Raw genomic sequence first — 2,134 nt, 5'->3', positions numbered from 1 at the left:
AGTGCGGAGTAAAGATGAGCGAGGGATGAGCCAGACGGACGACGGACTGTCTTTATCGTCTTCTACAGTTCTACCTTTGTGTTTGTGTCATTGTTTATGTTTATGTTGTTTCTGACTTTCTCTGTGTGGTTCATGTTTATCGTCTTTTTTTTTTCTCGCACGTGAGGGCACGTGCCCTCACTTCCCCCCCCCCAAATCCGCCCCTGCACCGGGTGTACAAGATTATCGTATACCCTAACCAATGATAAACCTTTAAACATATTTCATTAAATTTTGCTTTATTATTTATGGAAAGTGTGTGTAATTCTAATAATCTTATTGGATAGAGTGTACGATGACATGGTACACCCGGTGTACCTAAGAATTTTTCATTTCTTATTCCAATTAAAATTTTTGGACATGGTAGGCAACTAAGCATGAAATGGAGGAAGAAATTGGGAATCTGAAAGAGGAGGTGAAAAAAGAGCTTCTGAAAATCGTTGAGGAACCAACAAAGCAACTGGAGCTTGTCGATGCTATCGAACGTCTTGGGGTGGCTTACCATTTCGAGACAAATATCGAACAAATTTTAGATAAACTCTACAAGAAATATCTCAAGGAATGTGACAAGTATAATTTACATCTCGTCTCTTTGGGATTTCGTATCTTTAGGCAACATGGTTTTATTGTGTCATGCGGTAAGATTCAGACCCTTTTCTAGTCATTTTAAAGGTGTGGATGAAAAAAATATCACACGGACGACACAAAACTCATAGAGTTGTTTTCTTATACTATGTAATTTGAACACAGATGTTTTCAAAAGATTTATGTCTAACAAAGACTTTCAAGACGACATATCCAACGATATAGAGGGGATACTAAGCATGTACGAGGCTTGCCATGTTGCGGTACATGGGGATGATATACTAGAAGAAGCCCTTGAGCTTACAACTACTCTTCTTAAATCTTTGGTCAATCAACTCAAGTCTCCTATGGCCGATCAAATTGAGCATGCCCTTCATCAACCCCTCCACAAAGGAATGATCCGACTCGAATCAAAGCACTTCATTTCTTTCTATCAGAAAATTCATTCGCACAACAAATCTCTTTTGCGACTTGCTAAATTAGACTTCAATCTACTCCAGTCTTTCCACCAGATGGAACTCAGAGACCTGGATATGTAAGTCTAACATTATCTATTTGAATCAATTATCGATTACTCTCATCAACATTCTATTTTTTCACTTACTCTCCGCGTGATTTTTTTTTTTTTAAAAGTTACACCCATATTATTTGCTCGGTTCAAATCTTGCAGCCAAAATCACTTTCAGGCCATTTTTCCGTCAAAATTCAAATTTTCTGGTTAAAAAACTACATTTTTTACGATTTTGCCGCTGATACTTCTTTTATTAAGCTTATGTTTTTTCCTCTCTTTCAATCTCTTCTTTATGTTATAATCCAATATATTTTGCTTCTCTCTCTTCTTCCCAGTTTGATTTCAAGAGCTCATAATCAGGTAAGTCTATCCACATAGGTTAAGGTAAAGCAAACTAAACAACATATTAATTGAGCAAAACAATAAGGCGAACAAAGATTGAAAATTTATTTGAAGACCCATTAAAAAAAGCAAGCTACAAATTAATTTGGAAAAAGGGATAAAATAACTACTTACAAAATTCTGTAGAGTAATAGATGGGTTGATGAACAATTAATTTTGATGAATGAATCAACAGGAAATTAGGTTAGAATTTGGGGAAATATGAGAGGAAAACTGGGGGAAATTTAGGGGGGAAATTTGGTTAATTAAAAGTATGAAGTGGGTTAAGTAAATGAATAAACACAAGCGAGGTAACTAATATAAATGTAGGGGTAAAATTGTCAGTTCACATATTTTTTTCACCCGAAAGTCATGTTAGGTGCAGATTTTCACCCGAGCGAATACTATAGGTGTAATTTCTTAAAAAAAAAAAAAGAAAAAAAAAAAAGAAAAAAAACTAGAAGTAGGAGTAAGTGAAAAACAGTGGAATGTTCGTGGTAGTAATCGATTATTGACTCTTTCTATTAATACGTTGGCAAATGTAAAATAAACAAATAACTGAAACAACGAGAATAGTAATAATACGCATACTTGTTAAGCTCTCGATCCGGATCATAA

The 2,134-nt window shown here is 35.1% G+C and overlaps 1 protein-coding gene across 1 annotated transcript; it reads left to right on the top strand.

Moving 5' to 3' along the window:
- The first annotated feature begins 421 nt into the window (after positions 1–421).
- LOC141590671 (putative sesquiterpene synthase) lies at positions 422–1,163 on the top strand. Its single transcript, XM_074411240.1, has 2 exons — positions 422–677; positions 790–1,163. The coding sequence occupies exons 1-2, from the start codon at positions 422–424 to the stop codon at positions 1,161–1,163; spliced, it is 630 nt and encodes a 209-aa protein (XP_074267341.1).
- The last annotated feature ends 971 nt before the right edge of the window (positions 1,164–2,134 follow it).

Source organism: Silene latifolia, chromosome 7 (genome assembly GCF_048544455.1).
Source record: "Silene latifolia isolate original U9 population chromosome 7, ASM4854445v1, whole genome shotgun sequence".
Taxonomy (NCBI): Eukaryota; Viridiplantae; Streptophyta; class Magnoliopsida; order Caryophyllales; family Caryophyllaceae; genus Silene; species Silene latifolia.
Note: the sequence above shows the minus strand (reverse complement) of the source record. Positions and strands in the feature narration are given on the sequence as shown.

Coding starts and splice junctions, on each gene's coding strand:
- LOC141590671 (XM_074411240.1), top strand. CDS start 422: ATGGAGGAAGAAATTGGGAATCTGAAAGAGGAGGTGAAAAAAGAGCTT. Junction 678..789: donor TGGTTTTATTGTGTCATGCG/GTAAGATTCAGA, acceptor ATTTGAACACAG/ATGTTTTCAAAAGATTTATG.